Here is a 26465-nt window from a genome sequence, read left to right on the forward strand (position 1 = left end):
TGAAAAGATGAGGCATTTGTTGTACAGTAGCATTCAACAAGATGGGAATATGTACAGGCCCTAGACTAACTTCCAGCTTTGTAAGTACAATTCAATACTCTTACTCACAGTTACTAGAGCTGAAAACAATTCTGCCTTGGGCCTGGAACTTGTAATCTTCTAACTAACAAATCCTAAAAACTTAATTTAAAAAAAAAAAAAATTAGGTGTTTTATAATCTTGGAAGCACTGGGTTCAAATAAACCCTGGAAGGTGTAAACAGTCCTCCTCTTCTCACAGTGCCTCACCATGTGAAGCAGGCCTAAGGATTGTATGTTCTTCTAAGCTCCCTGTGTTTTGAGGTGCTTAAAAGACAGTATCTACTAAGTCTTTGCTTTGAAAACTTAGTTACCTGAAGACCTGTTCCTGCACGGTGGCGCCACCACATTGGTTGCAGTTGTGGATCTAGCACCTCTCTTCTACCTCAGACTGTCTGAAGTTCTTACAGGAGCTCTGGGTTTTCCAGGGACGTAAGTAAATCTCTTCAGGCTGGTAAGCAGTAGGAGAACATGTTTCCTGCTTCTTGAGCGAGTGTCCCAACAATGGCACTATCGAGTGAGTAGTGGGAGCTACCTTCATCTCCTCTAACTCTGGAAGCATTCAAGGTCAGGTTGGATGGGGCTCTGAGCAATGTGATCTAGTTGGAGATGTCCCTGCTCATTGCAAGGGGGTTGGACTACATGACCTTTAAAGATCTCTTCCAACCCGAACCATTCTATGATTCTGTGAAGGTTAAGTACCTATTTTTAAGAGGGAGATAACAGGTGATACTTCTTAGCTGGTTTAGATATTCTTATCTATGGTAAAAAATGAGTGGGTTTTGAATTCCCTTCTAACACACTTTAATTTCTCCAGTGATTAACAAAATAATTCTGTTTCCCATGCAGGACTCTGCATTTTACTCCCAAGAGAGCTATTTTCCTTTTCAGCATGGCTGCTGTGCAACTGCACGTGTGCAGAACACACCAGGGAAGTGGTTTGGGTTTCCTGCTCTGAGGAAAGTATGTTGGCAGGAAAGTGCTGTGTGTTCAAAACTTGCAGTTACTGGATTGACAGGGCTGTAAATACTCCTCCAGTTGCTGGCTCAAAAGAGTGTTTTTGTTCAGGCTGTGTAATTAGTACCCATGTTCAAATACCTGCATACGTGCAATTTAATTTATTTTTAGCTTGAGCTTAAAAGTATTTTTGACTCTGGCCTGAAGGCGTATATAAAACTTAAGCTAATTGAGTGAATAAACAAGCTAGATAGCTCCTCAGATGCAGTTTAGTATGGTTAGTCAGTAGTACAACAGAGTTATTTATGACTTCATTGTTTTCTGTCTTTACAGCAAAGAAATATTTTCATTTGTGTCACTCAGAGTGACAGTAAGTTACTGTTCTGTCAAACTGAGTTCGCTGAGTTTCATAATGGAGTTATGAAAACTGAAGGTGTTTAAAATTCACGTGTACTTCTAGTTTCTTGGAAACCCTGATATCCTTGGTTAATATGATGTCCTAGGTATATCTGATTCATCAAGTACAGGACATGTACTTGATCTGTCTCTGCTTAGATCAGTGTAACCCCACAAAATTAAAGCAATGTAATGAGAATCTGTGCTGTTTATACCTCATGTCCCAGCTTATGAATGTTCCCATTGATTTGAATAGCAAACTTCACCTTCACTTTCAAAATCATGCTTTTCTATATGTTTAGAAATTATGTACCTTATGCAGCTAAAATGAAAAACTGCTTTGAGTAAAGGAATTGCTTTTGATAGGGTGCGGCATGTTCTCGTTTTGCAGGGTGCTCTTGTTCCTTTTGAGCCATGCAATTCTGTAGTTGTTTACTTGTTCAGGTTTTTGTGTGAATTTTTCCATCAGTTCTTATCAAATGCTGATTATTCACAGGAGTCAGTATGGTGAATACTTGTGTTTGTGTGCTCATATTTTTCTGTGTGATTTACTATTCTTGTCTATTTTAGCATTTTGATGTCTCCAAGGAAGCTATAGAAGTAAGGTCTTAATTAGTTTTTAAACCTTCAGTTGTGTTAGTATATATTTTGAAGTTATGAACAGGCTCCCTCCTTGCTGATTTTATTTTTTAAGGGAAAGGTATTGTTTGATTATGCAGTCATGTTGGCAAGTCCTTTTTTTAAAATATTACAGTATACATTGTGCAAAGCAGTATGTTATCAGCAGTCTAGTTACTAAGAATTAATCAGAACCAAGGAAATAATACCTGAAACATTGGGCACTTCCAGTCTGTGGACTTTGACTGGGACAATTTGTGCTTGTTGTTTTAGAGAATATTAGTTCTTTTGTTGGTGTGAAAAGCCAAGGGTTTCATGATTCAATAATTCAAATTCTTAATGCATTTAACTCTTTGTGGTCAGTAAATCAAATAGATTGACTTCTTTTCTCTTGATGGTTCTTCAGAAGCTTTCCTCTCCATAGCATTGTCTCAATCTGTGGAAACAGCTTACTGGGAATGGGTAACGAAGAGCAAATCCATGCATACCATAGTGGTGTTCTACCATGGTAACCAGGGCAGTCTCGCAATCAGTTTGGAGCAAAATATATATCCTAAACTGACTATCCATTGCACCATTTGGGATTTTACAAAAATTACATTAATTTATCTGTTTGCAAAGATGCCTGTAACCCTCGCTTCCTACATACTTCTTCGGTTTTGGCATTAGCACAAGACTTCAGTAAGTCTAATTTTGGTGTCTTTGTTAATACTGCAGAAGTACACAATGTGTATTGGTATTTCCTTTTGAAACCTAATGAAAACATTTTTCTGTATTTGATCCTAAACAATGGAGTTAGTTGTATGCCTAAAAAGTGTTAGTCCTTTGCTGATGCTTAAACACGATGAAGATTATTTTTTAGGCAGGTGGCAAAACTTCTAGAAATTGGGATATTTTAGATTGGAATAGTTAGTATGTAGAGAGATTAGTGTAGATAGAGTTTCTTGGCTTCTTTGTCCTTCTTTCCCTGAAAACACATATTATTTGAAAGAGGAGTTTGGAATCTGGTTTGCCATAAATACTAATTATATTCTTGGTGTGGGTTCTTGCTTTCATTGCCGCAATAACTGTTGCTTTGTGCTTAGCAGGCCAGCTCACAGCAGTTATTGTCGAGAGTAATGAATGATGTTTATTTGTGCTGTACAGTTGACCACATCTGGGGGTGAGAACACGATGGCAGCTAATTGGCCTGGCAAATGATCAGGCTGCTACAAAACAGGATCTTGTGTTAGGCAGAAAAATAAAATCACAAGGAACTGTCATCCCTTGCTCCTTACTGATGGTTTCTAGTGGAGGTGACAAATATTAGCTGTGGGTATGATATTGAGATCCACTCTATCGCGTGCATGTCTTGCACTGAATGCCTCAAATCAATTTGCAGTTATTAATTCCTTTTGAGTTAATCTCATCCCCAGGGTTCTGTGTTAATTACTAGTTTGTAGAGTTGTGTCCATTTGCTCTTGTTTTTGTCCTGGAACACTTGCATGCTTGACTTTTGACCTGATTACGTTAGTGAATGTTAAGGTCAAATAGCCCTGCCTGGAAGTCTGTGTCATGTTGCTTGGCATCGAGCGGTTTCCTAGAAGTGGTGCTGATGCTGCTCATAGTTAAATCTCAGACATTTAGATTTCTTTAAGCTTGAAGGAACTAGAATCATGAAAAATGAGGGAATTGCAATAATTCTGTGATGAGGGCACAGCAAAGATCACAATCTGCATTTTTATGTCTTACTACTCTGTAGTTTAGCTCCCTCCCACAGAGATGGAGCCTTGCAGGTGCTCCCCTTCCCTGGCAGACTGCTTTGTGCCCATGCTGGAACCAGGCGGTTGCCTTCACTCCAACCTTAGTAACATAAGTGGGAAGAGTAGTAAAGGCTGGTTGTTTCTTACAAATGCAGGAATACCTTTGCGTGGGACAAAGCAAAAAGAATAGGGAGGAAATAGCATCTTTTGGACTGATGACAAACCGATTGCTCCAAAAGGTTGCAAGGGTGAGATTGACAGCCCACCAACGAGATACACGTCCCTGCTGTTCTCACAGCTGCTTGGTGTGGGTGTTAACAAGAAGGAATAATAAAGTTCTTATGTCCTGCTAACTCATTTTGTCAACACTGGGGGTTTTGAAGTAGAGCAAGCTTCAATATTATTTGAGTGTCTGTGTTTAAAATGAGCAGATCAACAGGTCCAAATAACAGGGCAGATTTGTGGTGTTAACTAGCTGTGTGATGGAGAACAGCTTCTGAGGGCTTTTGGTCTCTTCTAGTTTTGAAAACCAGTGTGTGGCATCTGACACAGCAAAGTACATCTGCTAAGCATCAAGATTATGCTATTGATTTCTAAGCTAGGTATAGGTATGTTCCTAGCTCCCTCTCTTGTATCACTGTACATAACATCTGTCAGGACAAAATAGCTCCTATTACAAATAAACATGTAACAGTATAATTTGGTTTTTTGCTTGTATCTGAATGGGTTTTCTGAAATTGATATTTTTAAAATTTTGCCTTCTTCTACTTAAAACAGCTTTATCTCTCCTATTTACTTCTTTTCTGACGAGCGTGTAGGTATTGTTTATTGTACCATTTGAGCACATGTGAAAAAAATAGGCAAACCAAAGGATAGTTGTGTGCATATTTTACTCAATGAGCTAAGAAAATGTAAATTAAATAACCTTTAGCTCTCTGCAGTGTTACTGAGCAGACCAGATGCCTTGCAAGCTTGTTCTAAGCAAAATGTAGAAAAAGAGGTGTTCTGTTCTATAATTTGGTTGATCCTCAAAAAACAATGAAAAAATGTCATGTTTATGTAATCAGGAATTTGATGCTGTAAAAAGAGAAGGAAAAATGTGGTAGCCTAAAAGCTTGCTATGGGATTACAGTTGTTTTTAGCACTTGATGGTTAAGCATCTTTTACTGCGGTGTGGTCTCTGAACTCTCATAACTGATAATTTAACTGCTAATTCAATTGTGTGGTGATTGATTGCCATGAACATTCCTTGAAGAGCACTACAAATTTAATCTGTGTTTCTCTATTAACTGTAGTGGTTTTTACTTCCTCTGTTACTTGTGTGTTGGCACACAGTGACATATGTAAGAAATATATACCAAAATGGTGTATATATATAAAAAGTTAAACAAGGCGTATTTGCTAGAAAACCTTTTGGAGCACACTTTTAGATGTAGAAGGCTGTGCTGGTCCTCTGTTTTGCTGCTGAACTTTGACCATTATTTACCTTTTGCTATAAGTGAAAAAATGTATAATGCACAGATTAAGATGAGATGATTTTTCTCTCTAACAGCACTATTCTATTTATAACTGTAAATATTTTTTTTCCCCTCCCCCCTCCCCCTCGCATCTGTAACAGCTAGCCGATGGCGGAACCTCTTCTCTACACCTGTCTCCCTGGCTTTTCCCTATAGCCCTGTTGCAAGACTCACCCCATATACCAATGGCTTTAATAGTCCCAGCTTCTCTAAAACCTCCAGTAAAGCAATACTAACACCTGAACGGACAGGTAATGCTTTTTTTTTATCAATTTACAATGCTTATGAAGTTGCTTAATTTAATCTAATCTTGCTAGCATTTAACAGCAATACACTGTTTGGATGATTGTATGTAGACTCTCATTTCAGAGGGAGATTTTTTTTAAAATGACCTAAAATTTCACAATTAATTAGTAGTGTAGGTTATCTTCTGTGTTACACAGCCTGTTATAGGAAAGCGATGCTAGCAACAGAGCCTATTTCTCAATAACGGTTTACCTGAGAGTATAGCTGAGACCGTGTCAGCTTAAACAGTCCCCAGCTTTGTCTCCCCTTTACTGCTCATTTCTGCCCCACTGTGCCCCTTGCTGATGCCTACAGAAATATTTGTGCAGCTGTGTACTGAAGTTGCAGGGAGAAATTACCTATTATAAAAATAGCTGGCAGAATCATAGCTATTTTAAAGTTGGCATTGTTGCTGCGATCCAAGATATATTTCATGTTTGTCATTGATTTTCAGGGGACACAGGAGTTTTAGGAAAAATACAGACTTTCTGTGAGCTGTAAATCGCAAAGGGTTGCCTTTTTCCTTTTCTCTGATATTCTTTGCTACAGGTATTGGGAGTCAATTTATATTTATGACTTAATGTGCAGTGGCATTGGAGAAGATAATCTTCTAGGGTAGAGGCATTAACATTTATTGCTGGTGGGAACAGATGTGGCCTAAGGAAGTTAGCATCAGTGTCACACTGATCTATGCACAATTTTCTTTATAACACATGAAATCAGGGCAGAAAGCCCTGTTAGGGATATGGGCACTGTGGGTGAGATACAGCTCCAGACTGAACGCCTGCTGTGTGAGTGAGATGTCTAAGCTCCCCTATTAAATGGGATGTAGTTTAGTTCCTAAATGAAGGCACCTCACGCTGTTCGAGATACCCTCAGGTGTCTTGCTAGCTTCCCACTGCTGCTCCAAAGCTGTTATTACCTCTGCAAAACCTTGAGGACCATTGTAACTTGCAAATTTTAAAAAGGAAACATATTTACCCCTTACAATCCTTCCAGAGTAATCCCCTGTGTGCCCTTTTCTGTTAGAGGTATTATTGCAGAACAGCTGAATTTAGGGTGAATTTTAGGTGGCTGTTTTGAGCAGTGCTAGAGGATGCAAACACATCTGTGATACAGGCACAGCTGATGAGCCATCATCACAGCAGTTCTCTCCATGCAGGCTGTGGGCCTCTGGTGGTCCAGAGGATCATAGAAAGTGATTTACTGTTTTATTTGAAGAATTTTTCTTTAAATTTGGGCAACAACTAGCTCATGCAACTAATAGCAATATAGTTTGTTTTACTGTCATGCAGGGAAGAAGTAGAATCCAGAGCCCTCTCCAAAGGGTAGCTCTGTGAAGGAGACAAAGCTTTCTCTGATGTTGTGTAATGTTCAGTCTTAATTGTTATTGTAATTGATTTATCTGATGATTACAAAAAAAAAGGAAAAATTTAGATAAATGGCTCTGAGGTGGAATCTTGAGTACTGAGCAGAAGTTGGTGACACATACACACTTGCTTTTCAGAACAGAGTAGGGAGAACCACAGTCCCTTAAGAAGGATTCATATGCAGATGTGTTTAGACTACGCTAACTAATCTGAGCTGTATCAGAACGGTATTCATTGTCTGGTCTATGTGATGCTATTTTGGGAACAAGCAGAGGAATTCATGATCTCTTACGCTTACGGCTTCTCACAAGTATCGAAGCCCTTTGTTAATTGTTAGTGGATTGCACTACACTTCTGAAAGCTTTCATCACGTATTCACAGACTAAAGGTTATGTTTTCTTACATAGGTTACATTTCTAGGAGTTCCCCATTGAGTCCACAGTCATCGATAGACAGTGAACTGAGCACCTCGGAGCTGGAGGATGATTCCATCTCCATGGGATACAAGCTGCAGGACCTCACTGATGTTCAGATCATGGCTCGTCTACAGGAGGAGAGTACGTGGCTTTTTTTCATTTTTCAAAATGGCCTGAGGAGGATTTCTCATAAAATTCAAAACTGCTTCATTTGCTTGACTGGTCTCAGTCAAGTGGATCTTTCTTAAACGGTGTCTCATCTTGAGTGACAGGTGGAAAAACTCTTCACCTGCAGAGAGAAGGTGCGCACGTTGTTGGGTTCAGGTTAATAGTACTGGATCTTTCAAAACTTGATACTTATATATTTCTGAATCCCAACCGGTAGCACTATACCCACTGAGTACATTTAGATTTAGATTTATAATATCTTATCACGTTAATTAAAGTAACTTTCTTTCTAGGGAGGGAAGATACTAAAGCATTTTTCTCATGCATATGTTTCATGAGAAAGGTAAAAATAAGCAGCTGTCATGGATTTCTTTGCCTCAGCTTTGATTTTCTTTGTTGTGAGATGAATTTTGAAATTAATTCCCCTTTAAATCCTGAATTGGGGCATTTAAATTTAACATTTTGGTTTGAGACTAGTGATTATGCACAAATCTGAGCCCAAAAGCTTGTTTGGCATCGATTATAATTTGGCTTGGCAGTAATTTTTGGAAAATGTCTTTATTCATAAATAAATGGTATTTGACTTAGAAGTCACGCAGAAAGTAAGTGCAGTATCTTTCTCACTTGCTATTAGTGCCAAGTGAGACATCAAGGAGGAAATGATGAGAAGAAAAACAAGAGAAATTCAGAGATGGTGACTGAAGGAAAATGCCAAGTAATAAGTGATTAAGTAAAATAAAAATAAAATGTGAAGAAAAAATGAGAGCTGTGATCTGGCTGCAGCAACCAGACTGAGCAGGTCGGCACAATCGCTTGTCAGCAGTTGAACTTGCTGAGCATCTGGTAGCACTCGTTAAGTTCAGCAGAGAAATTAGCAAGTATGACACTTCCCAAGACAGCTGAATTCTTAGCCGGCAAATGTGTGTGGTCACAGCTTGGAAAGTTTCTGGCATTATGTGAAAGTTATAATAATTTAAAAAAAAAAATTATTATCAAAGATACAAAGGATGGCATTACTTAAATGACAGTTGTCATCTCTGTCAGAATGAAGTTTAAAAAAGACTTCAGGTACTTAGCTCTTTGACGATTCAGGTCATTGGTAAACTGGAAGGAGAAACACTGTTTTTATTCTGATCTGTGTCAGGTGTAATGGTTGTATCTCATCCTTGCAGTAGCAGCTGGTACAGAGCATGTGAGCACGTGACGGGTGTTGTCCGCTTAATCCTGTGGAAAGTGGTACTATTATACGTGTACGTAGGCACGCTCTCTTCACAGCCACAAATAGAAACTCCCACTCAAGGGGGGATGGGGAAGGCATATTAAGAAGTTTCCGTTATAAAGCAAAGACATCTGTCAAAGCTGAGGACTTTTTGTAAATCTAGGAAAGTTGTTATCAGCAGCTATTGGTGGAATTACTTGGCTCCTGGAAATATGATGTACACCCCCCTTTTCCTTGGCTGCTGTGCAGTTGGGAAAAGGGGGATGTACAAGGGCTCTGGGACATCACTAATAGTGGGATGGTTTTCAAAACCTGGCATTCCGAGAAGGGGGTGTGTATGGTAGGATGCGTACCTTTCTACAACACAGCTGTGTACCACTAAGATTTTTCCATGAGACTGGCTGCTAGCAGGAGTTAATTCTGGTTCAGGGAGGTTGGAGAGCCAGAATATTTACATGGGTTTTAAGTTTAGAAAATGTCATTGTCAGCATTTTAGTTGCATGAATATAAAAGTTTAATAGCAATAACCGGGAAAAGTAGTAGAGTGAGTGTTAATTCCTCCGATTAAGAGTGTTTAGAAGTTAAATACTTAATACTCATGTAGAGTTTCTGTTGGTAGAGAAATAGATGCCTCTGAACATAAGATGAATTGCCTTCAGGAGGCACCTAAGACATCTCACAGGTACTGCATTTTGGAGATGCAAGTGCAAAGATGCAATTCTTTTTTTATTTTTTTATTAAAAAGGGATCTCAAGGGAAATAAATCATGCTCAGATGCCTGAAAGGTGGACACTGAAAATTAGAACAGATGAATCCTACCTCAGATCATCAGCCTGGTGACATTGTAAATCCAATTCTTGCTGTAAAATTAGGTCTACTCACCTGCTTAGTTTTCAGATTTGAAGTGCATGTTAAAAGATCATCACTTAGCAGAAGCCAAATCATCCTCTTCTTGGAATTTACAGGCCTTAGGCAAGATTATGCTTCAACTTCAGCATCTGTGTCAAGGCACAATTCCAGCGTCTCTCTGCATGCGGGAAAGAAAGGGATGTGCGGCGACCAGGAATACGATCGCTGTAGTCTTGAGGACGAGGAAGAGTTTGACCACCTCCCACCTCCGCAACCACGGCTGACTCGCTGCTCCCCCTTCCAGAGAGGGATTCCTCACTCACAGACTTTCTCCAGTATCCGGGACTGCAGGAGGAGCCCTACCTCCCCACACTTCCCTTCAAGTACTTATCAGCAGCCCTACTACTCTCCTCAAGCCCAAACTCCAGAGCAGCAACCAAATAGGATTAATGGAGGTGGGTTGAATCCTTTTCTGAGAAGTGGTCTTTTCTCTGTGCAAAGTGCCAGTGCCATTTTAAAGATCAACTTGTGCCAACAGAGTGAAGTGTGTTTAGTGAATGACAGCTAGATCAGTCCGTTAATTGTAACAAGCAGTTTAAGCCTGTGCAAGTGATTGAGGTATGTTATTGTTAAATAATTTGCTACAAAATGTAATCTGTGACCTGGTCATGAAAGTTGTTGCTTTAGTCTGTCTTATAGTACTGCAAGTATGACCAGAAGTGAAGAAGAAAAGCAGCATCTTTTAGCAGGCTAATAGTTGGTTAGAAGAACTGACCAGGCTTTTGAGCTTGGCCCAGGGAAGTTCGTTGAGGATACAGTAAAATATAAGATAGGGTTTTCAGATTTTCGTTCCCTTTCTTATTCCTGACTGCTGTTAATGCAGTTATGCTGTGATCCACAATGAGTGCTTATGGCAGGGGTCAACTCTCTGCCTCTGTTCCAGGTCAGGTACGGCAGGCTGTTAAAGTAGTGGGAGCTAATGTCACTGCCTAACTATCCTGAGCTATAGCTGCTCTTTACACTGCATTTGTGATGTATTCCAGAGCATCTAGAAGATTTGTCTCTCGGTGCTTACTCAAGACTTAAGTTTCCCTCCATTGTTACTGTCACCTTCCTTTCATTCTTTATTACGATCACAATTTTCTTTCTCCTGCTGCATCTTATTTTCCTATTCCTTCAGTCTTTTCCCCAAGCTAATTCAAAACAGTCAGTTTTCGGTCAGGGTCTTGTTTGCAATATTACAGGTTGCAGCTCACCCTTGGGCAAGAAAATAAATGCGGTGTTCAAAACAACACGAATTTGCTATTTATAGAGCGCTACAGGTATGCATGTTGCTTTCCTGACAAATAAGACATGACAGGTGGGTGCCAAAAGCACTTGCATTCAAAGTAAGACATGGGAAGAATAATCGACAAGTGTCAGTGTATAAAGAAGGCTGATGTTAGCAGAGGGCAGGGCGATGTGGGTGTTCCCTGGTACAGCATATGTGCCATATTAATTCCCATGCTGGTGAGGTACAAGAATGGGACAGCACTAATGGGGTTGCAGAAAATTTGTTGGGGAGATAGAAGGGAAGGATATGGGGCATTTTTGATTCAGGAATGAGGGCAGGGTGTGGTGCTGTGACCTTTTTGTATGGTCCCCAAATGCTTTTCCAATTACTTCTTCCTGTTCCATGTCAGTGGAGCTTAAGCATTGGATTTCCAGATGGGAACCTCAGAAAGTACTTACAGGGTACTAAAAATACTAAACTGCTAGTTTATTAACTAGAAAGTGTATAAGTGTAAAACACCACCAATTTTACCACCTGGTTGCCTTTTTTTCTCAAGAACTTTGGGGTGTTGGGTAGTTTGTTTGGTGTCATGGAGAAGACGGACACACGTGACTTCAGTTACCTGTTTGCTGGAATGGCAGACAGTCCTATCATAGCCAGTACTGCTGTCTTTAGAGGGGAATTATCTCTTCGGCTTCTGCGCCTTCAGCCTCTGACTCATGCAACAGTGATCCACATGAGTGGCAAATACTGACGGTGAGAAATCTCTTACTTTGGCTGTGTTCTGTTGGAAGACAAGGAGTCAAGTGTTCGCTGCGTTGAGTATATCCGAGTAGATTTACATCTTCTTATCGGTACTTCTCATCATCTTGGCAACAATTTCATTGTCTTTCAGGAACTCCTACATGTTGAAATGGGGTTAGACTGCAAATACAAGAATTTGTCTGAAGCTTAGGATGACGGACAGTGTGTTTCCACACTGTTAGAGTTTACCAAGGCAAATGAGAAAGAAGGGTGTGATTGATGGAGGGGCTAAAGGGTTTAGTTACTGCTTTCAATATATGTGGAAAGCATCACCCAGAATTAATCAAAATTGCACATGCCACATGCTGTACTGCTCTTGGTCATTCCAACAGTCTTCCCAAATCTCTCTTCCTCTCTCTTCCCCCAGAGAGATGAATTGTGTTCTTGTACGTGTAGTCAACAGTCTGGCCACTGGTTCATGTGATCATTCACAGAGCTCTCCATAGAAGAAGAGTAAGCGGCAAGGAAATGCTGGAAATTGGCACTGAGTCTGGGGTGAAAAAGCAGTGTTTAGCTTTGACCCAGTGTCTTTCCAAAACTTGTCTATGTGTTTAGCTCAAGTACATTTTTTTGCCTTTAGGAACAAATGCTGTCCTACCTGCTTTTAGTGAAGTTTGGTATGGCATGAGAGTTGAGGTACATATTCTAACTTTAACTACCTATACAGTAACAAATATGCTGAAGGTGTGCTAAACTTGGAAAACATTAATAATTCTTTTACGAGTATAATACTGGTTGCTTGATGAGGAGCACCTATGTTTAGATGCTGAGGTGTAGGTGCCCACATGTATATGAAGGGTCAATTCAGCTGCCCACATATAAGCACTTAGTGCTATAGGAGGTACTTGGATGCACCCTGCTTGACTTCACTATCGCTGTGTGTCAGGGCTTTGTTGATGCCTTAGACAACCCAGGGTCTCTTAAATGGCATGAGGCATCTACATAGGCACTGAATTGCGCACTGGGTGTCCAGTCTCACTATAGCCAACAGTCTGCTTGTTCTCCATCCACAGGATTGCATTTTACATAGCAGAGAGATTGTCTGGTGTTCCTGGCACCCTAGTAATCTTCTGCCTATGCTTGGGGTGAGAATACTCTCACAAATGTTTTCTAGCTGTGTTTGAGGCCAGAATTTTGAACTCAGACATTGTTCTTGCCAGTGTCTTTTAGCAAAGTGCTGCCCCTTGATGTAATTTTGACACTGCCCTGTTTTGAATTGCTGTACATCTGTTTTAAAATACAATACCATACCTCTGTTTTAAAATACCACACCTTCTAGCCCCCACCCTCAGGCCCCAGTTCTTTCTGTCGCCTTATCCCACCAGTATGTTGTCCAAGTTAATGGTACCAGTCCTGTTTACTGCCAGTCTCCAACAGCTTGCTGTATTGAAAGGTAAATGCTGGCACAGAGTGGCAGATGTGCACAGATGTGAGTGTGGTAAGATGTGTTTAAAGTGTATTTGGGGTTACCTGTAGCATAGGCTGCAGGCATACCTGTTGTTACCTCTCAAACAACATTTTGCAGCTGTCGCCTGTAGAGTGAGTGTGTGTGTGCATGTGTTAACTTTGCTTTCAAGTAAGTTTTATTTCCAGTTCTGCCAAGAATTTACTAATAGAAAACCTTTGCATGAATTCTGATTTTTTTTCTTCTTTTTTAATTACACCCTCTCCCTCAATCAGCTGAACTGTCTGTAATGATGAGTTATGTCAGAAAAATTTCATCTCTGAACTTCTTAAGGCATTCTCATTTTCAGGGATTCTGTAATTGGTTAGTGGATCAGAAATAAATATTTAAAGAAGATTTGAGAGAGTCAGGAGATGAATAGCTTTTGAGTATCTGTTGCAAGTACCTAAAGTGAGTTCATCTAGTTAGTGTGTGTTTTATAATTTAACAAAGCTTTTAATATATTGACAATGGAAAGATTTATGTTTATACCTCTCTCCCCTTCCTCTGATTTGAAGGAGTTCATGGTTAGCAACTTAAAATGTTGCTAACTCTATTAATATCAAGAATACTTTGTTTTTAGTCACCTTCATATAAGAAATATCACCAAATTTCAAAAAACTAAGCTGTTTTCTGCTTTGTGGTCCATAAAGGTACAGTACACTCTCTTAGACTGTGACACAGAAGTAATTTCTTCCATTTTAAATTTTTTAAAAGTATTTTTTATTTCTGCTTGGTCACTTTATTATTTTTTCCTTTTTATGCCCTTTATTAGTTCTGATTTTCTGAAACCAGAAGTAAGAGAACTACAGTACTGTGGAAGCATCCAGAGCAGTCGAATTCCAGGATAGGCAAGATACAATAAATGGGATTGATCTTCTTGTGTTCAGGCCCACTTTCAAGATCTGTAGTTAAGCTTACTCATAAACTTTTACCCTGGCACCCTTTATTTCGTGCGCATTTTAAGGTGACCATTAGTATAGTACCTGAAATTTAGAAACTTTGTAGTTTGGACAAATTATTCAGTTAAAGAAGTTAGTTACAAGGCGGTAAGAAGGAGCAGGTGAAAAAATACATCCTTCATTGAGTAGCAGTGCCTGCAGTTTGGTTAATTTTAATTTATATTTTCTGATACCTTTTCATGTTAATTTTTAACTTTTAATCTTGGTTGCTACCTTCATAAACTGGCCACAGACACAATTTACTTGAAAAAATGTTGCTTTTATTTTCCAGACATTACTAGTTATGACTTACTTTATTGCATATGCTTCTGGGGAATAGCTTTTCTCAGGCAAAATATTATGATCATCATTGGCTGTTGCAACACCCTTGCTTCACTTGGAAAGCTGCAAATGTTTCTGTTGTTGGTTTGTTGTTTGGTTTTTTTTTTTAAGCAAACTGCAGGCAGATATAGAAGAGCAGAATTTCAGGGGCAGTAGGTGTGTGTTTAGGTATCAGTTCAGTATAGACCAACATTGATTGGTATGTTTGGAGAGGTGGGAAAAGTTCTGTTCTTGTTGATTTACTGATTTACAGAGTGTTTTTCTGCTTATAACCTCTCTTCTTCAATAAGGAAGGGAGAATTCATGGTAGGAAATTGTTGCAGACCCGTTATTAAAGAAAAAGAGGGAAACATCTTAACTTAGTCACCTTTGGAGTTTTACTGAGAATAGTAATCAGCAGGGAGAAGTCATGGAAGGATAATGGAAAAATCTTTAATTTGCTGTAACTATCTGTGGAGGGAGACATATGCCCATGAAGCCAGGGTGAGATGAAAGAATAATTCTCAATAAAATGGAAGTGTTCAACATTAGTAAAATGTAGATATTGACAATTATGAAGAATAGTATCTCTCACTTCACTGTAAGCCTTGTTTTTAGTTCTTAATCTCTATTTGTATTTTTACACACTGATGTCCCTGTTGTATTAACTGATGATTCCACGGACCTTTAATTAGACCCTGGTGTATTTGGGATGTCATAAATGTGATAACCATAACAAATGTAATGCAGATACTGAACTCAGGTCTTCAAAGGTGAGGAAGAGAAATTACTCCCTTGAAGTGAAGTTGTAATTGAGTCTACAAGTTTGTTAAGGGTTTCAGAACAAACTCTGAATATCTACATAATATAGAACATCATATTTAAAAGAGAAAAGCACAGATTTTTTTCCTTACAGTTTTCCTCCAACTTACTTGTGCAATACAGATAAGGCAGAGCTGAATTTTCAGGGTTTGTGTGATGGATTTAAATAGTGTAACAAACTGCTAGTGTAGCTTAAATGGTGATACAGATTTTTCTGAGACACTAATAATTATGATTCATTGTATCACATTCCTTAACAACAGTGCACTTTTGGCAAGGCTTGTGAGTTCTTTTGTTCAAATAAAACATTGACAATGCTTGCAGAGAATAACAATGAATGGATAAATAAATGTGTTTTAAGACACTTCACTGTAAAGTCAACTCAAGCTCTCCTTGCAAGGAGAGCCTCACTGGATGAGGTATCTTGGCAGAGAGAAGATGATACTTAACAAGAACCCGCTACAGAACTCCCAGTCTGGCAGCTCACCAGGAGTGCACCTCTTCTGGGGCAGCTTTGCTCCGAGGGCAAGGTCTGTTTGCGTGCTCCATGGATGTTAATCTTTGGCTGGTGATAGTATTAGGTCAAGGAAGGAAAAAAAGAAGCGGTGGAACGGGGGTGGCCACCAGCAGTGCTGGGACCAGAAGACAGAAGGCAGGTGCTGCCTGTTCTGGTGTCCTGCCAGAAAGAAGCTGGGTCACCAATCCCAGGCTCACTTCAGAGAAGGAATGGCATCAGGGGAAGAAATTCCTGGACAAAATCAGAACTGAAGCAGCTGGGTAAGAGGCAAACTACTGTCTTTACTGTAATTTTGTGGAATGTTTGACAAAATAAGGGACGTTTTTTCCTGCTTTTTGACCTGTTTCTCACCAGCAGTGAATATGATCTGTGCTGTGGTGGTCTTTCATGCACATTTTCAACAGAGGGCAAAGGACCCTGTATTTCACAACTCCCAGCTTTTCCTGTGCTGTAGGCAACAGGCAGTTCAGCATGGATGCTACGTGGGAGAAAAGTGTAAACATACAGTAGCTGAATTTTTGTGTATTGTTCTGCTGCAGATAAGTGAAACAAGGGCAGCGTATGCCACCTAAAGGCCCTCATGAAGGAACAAGCACGTGTGTGTATATGCATGAACTCTTCTGAGAAGCTGAAATAACCAAGAACTGATTATTAACTCCCTTGCATGACCTACTCTTGCATTTTCTTCACACTTTCAAATATCTCAATAATACAATGCCTGTAGGTCATGCTATTACATCTCAGCAAAGGCTGGGGTAGGCGGAGATACATCTGTGATGCTTTATATGGCTGCATTCTACTTAAACATCATATTTGTTTTGGCCTAGATTATAGTTGAGACTCAGTAGTGGGTCACAATAACTTTGGATGCTGTAGAAGATACAGGTCCTCTGGAGTTCCTCGCTGGTGTTTATATCCACATCTTCCTAACAGAATGAGCTGTAAACAACCGATGATATGGGGTTTTTTTTCAGGCTTGCCACTAAACCAGATTAGTGCAGATGATGTAGCAGAAACTGTAGCAAATTTCAGCATTCATCACAAACAGGACTATTTGGGCAAATTACTTTTCATCTGAGAATATATCTCAGCTCTACTCCATCTCTCTGTTAATTCTCTTATCGGTCTTAGGAGAGCAAAGAACTCTAGAAAGGGACAGTTTGCTACTAGCGGCTTGGAAAAATACCTGTTGTGTTTTTCTCATATATTTCCAGCAAGTTCATACCTAGTCATGTCTCAGCACTCTGAAATTAATATTAAGATCACATAACTCCCACCTTCTGCTTCCATATATCAAGCTTATATGAGACAGCATTTAATTTACAAACAAAGCATCTGTAAGACTCTTTCCGCTGTTCTTAGGATGGGAACAGGTGACAGAACAAACTTCAAGAAAGAGATGAAAGAGGATGCATCATCCAAGGAGACGAAAGCTGCAAGATGCCATCAAGATGAACGTTTCTGGGTTCTCCCCAAACACAGAACTGACCTGCTACTTTTATTGCTTTTCAGGGCCATTTATCTCAGCAGACACAAGGGCCCATCAAAGAAGTAACGCAGATGCTCGATGGATGAGAATTTGCAGGTGCAGCAGGAATCTGCTGCCTGAGGACTGAATGAATCAGCAGCAGAGCAGTCTGCTGGAATAAGAAGGGATTAATGAACAGGAGGCAAAAGACATGACTGCCCGTGACATGGAGGAAATCAAAGCTACTTCTGTACCTATTTTTCCTGCTATTGTAGCTGCATCCACTGGACAATTCAAGGCGCATGGATGCCTGTGGTGGCTGATGCAATCCCTGAGTGGAAGAGCATGTAGAGTCCAAGGAATTCTGCTCATTACAACATGATATGTGGATAGTATTAGAAAAGCTATTTTATGCAGTGCCATCTTCCCTACCACCATCCTACTGCTCAAATGTTTTTTGCCAAGTGCTGTAACGACCTAGGGTTTCACAACCTAGGTTGTTAAAGGGTAAGCTAGGGCTCCAAAATTAACAGTAGCTACAGCCATCTCATATTCATGAATTTTCTACCACTCTGGGACGAGGATTGCATCATAGGAAGAGAGTTCCCTTTCAAGTTTGCAAAATCATGAGTATTTCAGAAATAGAGACATATAGTAGCTGTATGGGTTCCATTGTTTGCATCCCCAGGGCAGTTTTGGAAGCCTGATAACTGTTTTATCATTGTTATATCAGTGATATTAATACTTACCACCTGACTGAACCACCCTTTGCTAATGTTCGTTGCTGTACCACTGGCAGTTTCAGCCTGCCAGTGTACAGTGATGAGTCACTGAAGCACAACTGTAATTCTTTGATGAAGGATTACCCTTAAACTGGTTCTTTATTAGGATTTGGCAGTACTCTGGTTTCCAGGAACTCAAACCTTGCATTTCCTTTTCCTGCACTGAACTCCTTCCTATCTTACCTCTCATGCCTACTGTTTGATTTAAAAAATATGAAAACCTAGTGTATTTAATTCACAAGAATATTTAAACTATATCCTAGGCAGCAATGGTTTTCTATGTCAGACCATCTACAGTAACTGAAAGTCAACCTTAGTTGACGGCAGAGAAGAAGGTCTCATCATTACAGGACTAGTGTGCGTGATACAGTGTCAAGGGCAGGAAGGCAGTAGTAGTTGGGACTCGGGACATGAGGATATGAAAAATGCTGGACCGTTAAAATACAAGGATGTTTTTGACTGTTTGCAGGATTCTGTACGAGTTCTTATCATGAGGATCAGTCATAAAAAACAGCTGGAGTTGTAGCCTTGCTGTGACTCAGTTTGCTGGGGTTACAGAGGCATCACATATATTGAAGTTACTGTTAGTGACTACTAAAACTTTGTATAGATAGAACTGTACTGTCACTTCTTATTACTTGTCAGTTGTTAGCAGCTTTAAGGATTAGAGGAGCTCATGATGGTGCTAAATAGGTTATATATTTATGCGGACTGGTTAAACAGAGATTTCTAAGTCAATTCGTTGTTTCTGTGGACTGAACTTGCCCTGTGTGAGCAAGGAGGTCGACCCAAAACAGCAATTCCAAGCCATGTGTGATGTCATTCCTGTGCATAAATCCAAGGTGTCAACTTTGAAATGCCCCACTTGCCGTTGGAGAGAGCAGTCGTAGCTGCCTGTTAGAAGACAAGCGTATATCCCTGCTTTCTGTTGCAGTGTCAGAACTAGAGGCAGATGTCTGCCAGGCACTGGAACCTATGGCAGGAGCCTTCATGCTGATGTGGTACCAGGAGAAATATAGCCACCACATCAGGGCACAGCACTTGTGCTCCTGAACCTGGCCAAGAGGGCAGCGTTAGTGGTGTTGTCAATGACAATTTAACAAATGACCCATTATTTCCCCACAGCGGTGCTTTACTGAAGTCTGTCACGTCACAGGAGGCAATTCGGACCAGGTCATTCAGTGTGTGCCATTCTGCGCCCACCAGTCTCTTCTGATTATACAGAATTGAGTCATCTGTCTTTGGCCCTTTGGCAGAAGAGACCAAAAGAGCTTCACATTGGATTACCTAATGCTGTTGTGGTCAGGAAGTCAGCTTGAGATGTCAGACTTGGTTTCAGCTTCTCTCTCCAAATTGACTAGCGTGAGTCGGGTTGCAGACATCTTCTGACCTCTTAAAAGCACTTGTCTTAGCTGTTGGACCTGCCCCAGAGACATTTGGAGCATTTGCAGCTTTCTTTTTGTGAAAGGCCCTACAGGACTGTTCTGAAAATGCCCACCAAATCAGGCACAACAAGAGGGGTAGGAGGGAAACCCACCGGATTTGAAAATCCTGATGTCAACCCAGGGCTCCAAGCAACGGAACAGCATGAAGACCTAGCAGGTTTTGTGCATGGCCACCTGCAGAAACTTGACATGTTAATAAGGTTAGGTACTGAACGGAATTTAGTGTCTCATTGGCACCTGAAAGGAAGACTTTAGTCACTTAGGATAGATTAATCTCACCTGTGTTTAGACATCCACAGTGTCTGACTTTGTCACTACAGCCTTGCTTTGTATTCACTGCAAAGAAACAGGCACATTTAGGGCATGATTCATCTGACCTACTTTACACATTTACACGAAACTCATCCTTATTATGGCACTGTAGTGTTTAAATCCTTGTGATTCCGAAAACGTACTGCTTATTGGTGTCTTCCAAATTATTTGTGAATAATCGTGTTGTTGCAGTAGTCAGAAGGGTTCAATTAGTAGGCTGTCAATAAGGTATTAATATTGTTCCTGCAGAGCAAAGCCTTTAGTTATGTAGAAGTAATTTGTTCTAATTTTGATTATCTACAGAGATTTTTCAGAGGCTGGTTGTCTTTGTTGGAAATTCTGACGTGACTGTGGATGTTGTCTTCTTTTGCTTCAGATAAACTTCGAAGAAGCATGCCTAACCTCGCTCGGATGCCAAGTACCCCCACCATTAACAGTAATGCTGGCTGTGCTAGTTCTCCAGTCACTGTGAGGAACAGTCAGAGCTTTGACTCCAATTTGCATGGAGCGAGTAATGGGATTTCAAGGATGCAGTCGTCTAGTAAGTACCTGTGTTCTCTGGCTGCACACAAGAAAGCGATAGAGAGGTAAAATACATGTCCCAGTCACTGATCTTCTGCTTAATGCAAAATTAAAAGCAACCGGTGTTCCTTTTTGCACCAGATTTTAATATAGCTCAGGATTTTCAAAGTTTCTATTTTGGACAGCAAAATCTGCTGATCTCATTATGCAGTATTGAGAGTTTCATCACCTCCTTTTTATTTTTTCCCCATTTATTTTGTGCCAACTTCAAAACTAAAATTATAATAATAATTAATAGTATTGTAGAAGCGCCAATAATGCAAATAATTCATATAAGTACGTTTTCAGTATTGATACTAGAATTGAAAACTGCTTTTCTTGGTAAATTATAAAATGCTGCTTTTACAGTACACTGTATAAACACTATCTTAAAATACATGACCTCTCTCCTACTGAAGTTGAGCTACTTTCTTCCAAGCAAATGTGGTAAACAGAGGACTATATCCTCAAGTATAATATACTACTTGAGTGGGGGAATTATAAAGTGACACTGTAATTAATTTAGGTGACTTCCTGATGGGGGGGATGAAGGGAGGTTTGATCTAGTGGATGTTGAATTATTAATGTAGGCTGTGAACAGGTAGATCAAGATCCAAACCCATCTGTTTTAGCACAGTGGTTGAGGTACTCCAAGAAGAAATGGAAAAAGTGGATTTCATTTGGTTACACTCAGGAGAAAGGGTTTAACTTACACCTCCCATGTCCTGTGAAGCTTTGGAGGGAGAAGGCAAAACCTTTTCCCATGGGTGTTTTCTTTCAAATTTGAGCAGAATTTACAAATCATACAATCATAGAGTGGTTTGGGTTGGAAGGGACCTTAAAGATCACCTAGCCTCAACCCCCCGGTGATGGGCGGGGACACCTTCCACTAGACCAGGTTGCTCAAAGCCACATCCAACCTGGCCTTGAACACTTCCAGGGATGGGGCACCCACAGCTTCTCTGGACAACCTGTTCCAGTGCCTCACAACCCTCACAGTGAAGAATTTCTTCCTTGTATCTAATCTAAGTCTATCCTCTCTCAGTTTAAAGCCAGTACCCCTTGTCCTGTCAGTATGTGCCCTTGTAAAAAGACCCGCTCCAGCTTTCTCGTAGGCCCCCTTCGGTACTGGAAGGCTCAAAACTATTAAATTGCATCTTCTCTGGAAAATATACTTGACTGCTAGATTTACTTCTTTTTTTTAAAACTGGGCCCCCCAGTTTAAGAAGGACAGGAAACTGCTTGAGCAAGTCCAGCAGAGAGCTATGAAGATGATCAGGGGACTGGAGCATCTCCCTTATGAGGAAAGGCTGAGAGACCTGGCTTTGTTCAGCCTGGAGAAGAGAAGACTGAGGGGGGACCTTCTTGATGCTTATAAATGTCTGAAGGGTGGGTGTCAAGAGGATGGGGCCAGACTCTTTTCAGTGGTGCCCAATGACAGGACAAGGGGCAATGGGCACAAGTTGGAACGGAGGAAGTTCCACCTCAGTATGAGAAAAAACATCTTTCCTGTGAAGGTGCCAGAGCAGTGGCACAGGCTGCCCAGGGAGGGTGTGGAGTCTCCTTCCCTGGAGACATTCAAAACCCACCTGGATGCAGTCCTGTGGCCCCTGCTTTAGATGTGCCTGCTCAAGCAGGGGGGTTGGACAAGATGATCTCCAGAGGTCCATACCGTTCTGTGATTCTGTGATTTTTGTCCTGTTTGAATAGGAGAATGGAAGTAGTTCAGGTTCCCACTAGAATTTGCATGTTAGTGCGTTCAGAGTTTAATTTTATTTACCATTTTAGAAATATTTCTCTGTGTGTTTATGTATGCATATATGTGTGTGTATAAAATGCAATTCAGAAATAATTTTTGATGAACACTTCTAATAAATGGCTGTGCTGTGATATTTAAGGAGTTGTGTTATGATCAGAGTTCCATAGCAATATATTGCCAGTATTGTTTTTTTGAATCACACATCTGTATTTTCTCCTGTGTCTTTAAATGATTTTAAGATGTCTTTTTTCAAAGACTTGAAAAAGGATTGGCCTGTATGCGCTGTGTTAGTTTATGTGCTTCAAGCTTTTGACAGTTTGCTTTTGATATGTGGACTCTGAAATAAATGCGCGTCTGATATACACCAGAGGGCAGGATTGTGTAGAAAATAGATATATATAAAGCTTCTGGAACCCACAGCATTGATTTAAGATGATAGTCTGCATAGTATCGCCCTTGGAATATGCTGTTATAAAAAGGCTGTAAAAGCGTCTTGAATATTAGTTTTATACATAAAGCTTAGACTTCTGCAATGTTTTCTAATGCTTTAATGCAATGTTCCTTAAACAAGATGTGGTTATGGCAAGCAATCGTACAACAGTCTAAATGATCTAACAGTAATTAATTTATACCTTCAGCAATTTCTTCTGTTTAAAGCCCTAATTGTGTAGGTGGAATTAGTGTGCTTGTAATGGCTAATGAAACCTCTCTGAGGGTAGAAAGAAGGATGAATATGGGGTGGGATTTTTGTTCAGGATGGGGATGGAACAGGGTATTTTAGTTCAGTGCAGTGTTACTGGATACAGTATTGGATCCAAGGGGGTTTTCAGCAGTTTATAATTAGCAAGTAAATTCTATAATGATGTGTTTATCCCTTTTCAGATCTATCTAGAAATAAGTACTACTACCTGGCTTCATCTGTTGCATACTGACCTTATTACTTCTTTTTCTACCACTCTTTACAGTTCCATCACCAGGACAGCTTCAACACAGAGTTCACAGTGTGGGACATTTTCCAGTGTCTGTCAGACAGCCTCTCAAAGCTACTGCCTACGTAAGCCCAACCATACAAGGTAGCAGTAGTAGTAGTAGTAGCAGCAGTATTCCAGTGTCCAACAACTTGCAGTTATATTCTAACACTGGGATCCCAATGCCAAACAAGACTGCCAGTCAAGGGATTGTAGGGCGCAGTGCTCTTCCAAGACCATCGCTGGCCATCAATGGGAGTGGCATACCCAGAAGTAAAATTGCACAGCCAGTTCGAAGGTAAGAGTTAAACAGGCCTCCTCCCCTATGTGGATGGCTTTGGCTTAGATTGTGTTTGGGGTTTTGTTGTTTGTTTTTTTTTTTTTTCTCCTGACTATGAAGCTGGGCTATAAAACAGAGGAGTTTCTAGCTCCCAGTGCTGAGTCACTGAATGGATGAAGATTTCTTTCCAGAAATAGTAATGGACAGTTCTTGCTGGTAGTGCCTAGTAAACTATGATAATTGATAGAATGTAATAACATAAAAATAAGAATGGATTGCCACCCATCAATAAGAAATCAAAATAAATGGAAACCTCATATCATTAACATATGTGGCTTGTCTTCGTCCAGACTTGTGCCAACTGCCATTTCAGTGTCACGGGATGAGCAAATCGTAGAGTACTCAAACAGAAAGAATTGCATCCCTGTTATTTTACAAGGCAGTAGACCATAAAAATGCAACTTGTGACATTACAGCCTCATGAGGAAGGAAATACCCTTTTCAATTCCATCTGGGAGACAATAGGCAAACAGGGAATCCTGAAGTATCACATACTTGCAATGAGCTATACTGCTAAGCAAATGCATTTTTGCATTTTTCCAAGAGAATTTCATCTCCAAATTATATATATATATTTTTTTTTTAAGGGCAAGCAGTAGAATAAGCTTGAGGGAAGAGACTGTTTTTAATCCCCTTATCACAGCTGGGAGTTAAACTCTTAGCTGTATGTTCTGTGATTAATAGGCGATGAAGTTTCTCAAAGAGAAAGTTCTGACAACTTCTGTCAACTCTTCCAACTATTTCTTCTCATCACAGACATCTCCCCTCTTGTGAGGGCCTGCTGCTTGACCACCTGGTATTCTGTTGGATGAACTGTCACTGTTTAGCTCTCACCATTTTTATGCTTTTTGCTAGATAGTGGCTAGATCCAGAATAAGTTCAATGGCTCACATTCTCTCTTTGGTTGAGAAACTTGGGGATTACACCAATGTGACTGACAACAGGTTTTGAGTGACTGTGTTGAAACTTTGACAAAAAGCTGTCAGGTTTCTTCTTTGATGAAGACGATACCATGAGATTTCTATTATGAACTCCTTTGCTCTCTGCTGGAACTCTCTCTGTTGGTTCTTTATAGTAGAGGGGTTTCTTTCATTTTTTCTTTTTCCTTTCCTCAACTTCACGTTCTTCTGCAGAGCTCTTAAATCTTTCACAGCAACATGTGAGAAGGAGACTTTCTGGGCCATGAGGACCAGTACCTTGCTTTTTTGTAACTTTTCATACAACAGACAATATTAAAGAAAAAAAAAATTAAGAGGTTGCAGTGTGAGGGTGAGATGCTGGACTCTTAATACTGTTTTTAATAGAAACCAATTCAAATCAGTAACAAAGCTATAGTCTAGAAAGTCTGGGCTCCTGTCTTTCCACCTTCAGAAGTACCTTAGCAGCATCACATGTTGCCGTAGAGCCAGACCAATGATCCGTGAGGATAGATGGTCTTTGCACTGTGGGAATGACAAGTTTCTAGGTCTCTAAAAGCATGGGCAGGTTGGAGCTCAGCCTACATTTCTTTAAGATCCTCGCTTCATTTTATTTATTCATGTGGAAAACAAGGGTGGCTTCAGTTCACATGGAATTTTCTTGGAAGGAATTCAGCCACCACCCGCAGATTTTCTCACTGTTGATTTTTGTCACTGTGGTCATTTCTAAGGAATGGTGTTTCTGATCATCAGTTTAAGACTCTAGCTTCTGTTAGTAGACTGAAAATTGAAGTGGTTTTAGTCATAACTTGATTAAAAGTAGAAAAGGTCTTTTGGGGTTTTTTTGGTAGTTGTTTTTTTGTTTGTTTGTTTTAAATCAATCAGATATTCAGGGAGAAGTGCACATTCAGAGCAAAGCTGTGTCTACATGCCTGTGGTCAAGCTGTGAGGTAGCTAAGTTATTGGTATTTTAGACACTTAAAATAAGTTGTTAAGACACTTTATATGGGGTCTGCATTTGGGAACTTCAGTATTTACTGCACAGGATCAAGCACATGAAGGAGTGCTTTTGATAATTTGTAAAATAAAATTATAATAGCCAAGATAACCAATGTGGCTAAATATTAACTGCTTTTCTCCTTGCCGTCAGAGATTCATGCATCCAAAAGCAGTGTGAAGAAATTTTAACAGTACAGTGCATCTCTACTTAGCCTTACAAGTGAGACAGCACTTTTTTTGTTGTTGTTCCTCTTGAATGGATTGATGCATCCCTTTCCAACTCTATGCTCTGGGCAGACCTACCTTCTCCCATCCCCTGTCTGCCAGTCCTCCACTTTCTATCCTTACCCGGGAGCACGATGAGAGGGGCAGCAAGGGCAGCTTCCAGTAAGGCAAGGTGAGCTGGCAGCCGAGTAGGACAGCCAGGCTGCCCCAGAGTACCCAACCAAGAGCAGCACTGATGGTGACCAGGGTCAGCCAACAGTCCCAGTCTCCAGACAAGTCCACACTGACAAGGCATGTGCCAGCTAAAGCCACGAAGTCAATCAGCAGGTCAGGGTCTGGATCATCTCAGGTACTGGGCAGAGGCACAGCAGCAACGTAAGTGCAGCTCCAGAGCCAAGGTTCCTGCTGCCTTGTGCTGCAGCCAGATGCTGCAGTCCAGCTGGTGACGGGAAAGTAGAAAGGGACTACAGACCCTCCAAAATCCTATTATCTCAAACCACATAGCATCATACTGACAGCTTGTGCTTGTTTGAAACAGTTTTCAATGCTGGCGCGTTTTCCTGTTCACTGTTCTGTAGCAGAGATTCGATCCTGGATACATACCAGTATTCTTACATTTATTTTCAACCTAGGTAGTTTTTCTTTATTTCTGTCCTCTCCAGTTTCTCTTGAAGATTGTTAAACATACCTTCATTTTTTTTTCTTTTTGGAAAAAAGAAATTAAAGCAGCAGTTGCAGAAAACAGCAGAGGCAGGTTATGATTTATGCCTCAAGTAACTGGATTTAAATCAAAGATAAGTGATACTGTAACAAAGTGGAGCTGCACAAAAGCAGCTTCGCTGAACCTAACTTTAACCACTTCTTTTCCTTAAGTGCAATTTTTTTGCCACTAAAAAGCAGTTGTAGCAGAGGGGTGAGAAGCTGCTCTGGTTACTGCTTTTAACTTACTGACT

At 40.3% G+C, this 26465-nt stretch overlaps 1 protein-coding gene across 2 annotated transcripts in view; it reads left to right on the top strand.

Annotated features, from left to right (window-relative positions):
* Positions 1-26465, top strand: part of SLAIN1 (SLAIN motif family member 1) — a 53520-nt gene that overhangs the window by 24968 nt on the left and 2087 nt on the right. Inside the window, exons 3-7 of one of the 2 annotated variants that reach the window (XM_075089266.1) lie at positions 5409-5558; positions 7370-7519; positions 9731-10069; positions 20120-20284; positions 23029-23329. In XM_075089266.1, coding sequence (XP_074945367.1) covers positions 5409-5558; positions 7370-7519; positions 9731-10069; positions 20120-20284; positions 23029-23329 — 1105 coding nt within the window. The remainder of the gene's footprint in view (positions 1-5408; positions 5559-7369; positions 7520-9730; positions 10070-20119; positions 20285-23028; positions 23330-26465) is intronic. The other variant, XM_075089262.1, reaches the window with a different exon arrangement.

Source organism: Phalacrocorax aristotelis, chromosome 1 (assembly GCF_949628215.1).
Source record: "Phalacrocorax aristotelis chromosome 1, bGulAri2.1, whole genome shotgun sequence".
Classification (NCBI taxonomy): domain Eukaryota; kingdom Metazoa; phylum Chordata; class Aves; order Suliformes; family Phalacrocoracidae; genus Phalacrocorax; species Phalacrocorax aristotelis.